This window comes from Kryptolebias marmoratus, linkage group LG23 (genome assembly GCF_001649575.2).
Source record: "Kryptolebias marmoratus isolate JLee-2015 linkage group LG23, ASM164957v2, whole genome shotgun sequence".
Lineage (NCBI taxonomy): Eukaryota > Metazoa > Chordata > Actinopteri > Cyprinodontiformes > Rivulidae > Kryptolebias > Kryptolebias marmoratus.
The window spans coordinates 312,571-313,702 of NC_051452.1; the positions used below are offsets into that span (position 1 = coordinate 312,571).

Here is a 1,132-nt window from a genome sequence, read left to right on the forward strand (position 1 = left end):
TCAGCGTCGGCGACGCGCACTCCGTGGACAGCCTGGAGAACGGCGACGTCGTCTCGCTGCTGGACACGCCGTCCTCCACCGCCTCCAGCGAGCCGCAGCTGCCGCCCGTCAGGCCCTGGGTGCTGGGGAAGTCCGGCGGCCTGACGCTGGACCTGCCCCACCTGCAGACGTGCGAGGTCGGCGAGAGCGGCAGCCAAACGCCCGGGAGCATGCCCAGCACGCCGTCGCCGCTGGAAACCTCGAAGCCTTTCCCTGGCAGCCACGGCGACAAAGAAGCTACTTCCTCTCTGACTGAGGACGGCCTCCTGTTCAGCGACAACATCTCGTTGGGCGAGTCCTTCAACAACGCCGAGGTTGGCTGATTCGTGTTTCCTGTCACCTGCAGCTGAAGTCACCTGATATTAACCCTGTCGTTTGTCTCCCCCTAGAGGGCAGAGGAGGAACTGTGCAGCATGCTGCTGGAGATCGTCCTGTGCGTGATGTGGCGGGGCGTCGAGGGCTCGGACGACTCAGCGTGGCTGGAACGGGGCCAGGTCTTCTCAGCGCTCACCAAGCTGGGCACCGCCAACGAGCTGCTGCTTCCCGTCGACCAGATCAAGCTCAGGTCGGCGTCCTTCTTCGGCGCGACGTATCGAACGACCCCCCCCACCCCCGGCTGATTGTCCGTTTTTAAATTCCAGTCTGTTGGAGCGCATGTTGGAGTGGGCGGTGAGCGACAACCACGAGGCCTCGACGGCTACGCTGCCCCAACACACGGAGAACGCGGTCCGGCTGCTTCACGTCGTGCAGGACTTCCTTCAGGCCGAGGGTTTGGTGAGTCCGGGGCTGTGGACCGAGAAGGTGCTGGAGGAGACGGTGACGCTGATGGACTGCCTCATGGTGTGGTATTCCGCCGGCTCTCAGTGGCTGCAACTCTCCCAAGTTGGACTGAGGCTTCTTCTGGGATTCATGGCTCAGGAAGATCCCGAGGTGGGTCTCCCTTCTCCCCCGTTCTTTACCCAGTAGCAATAAGATAGCTTAACTATAAGGTAAAAGTAGCAATAAGCTAGCTTAACTATAAGGTAAAAGTAGCAATAAGCTAGCTTAACTATAAGGTAAAAGTAGCAATAAGATAGCTTAACTATAAGGTAAA

General features: G+C 59.5%; 1 protein-coding gene across 1 annotated transcript in view; it reads left to right on the forward strand.

Annotated features, from left to right (window-relative positions):
* Positions 1 to 1,132, forward strand: part of nbeal1 (neurobeachin-like 1) — a gene marked incomplete at its 5' end in the record, with an annotated part of 50,713 nt that overhangs the window by 25,795 nt on the left and 23,786 nt on the right. The window contains 3 exon segments of the mRNA XM_037973977.1: positions 5 to 353; positions 429 to 604; positions 681 to 969. Coding sequence (XP_037829905.1) covers positions 5 to 353; positions 429 to 604; positions 681 to 969 — 814 coding nt within the window.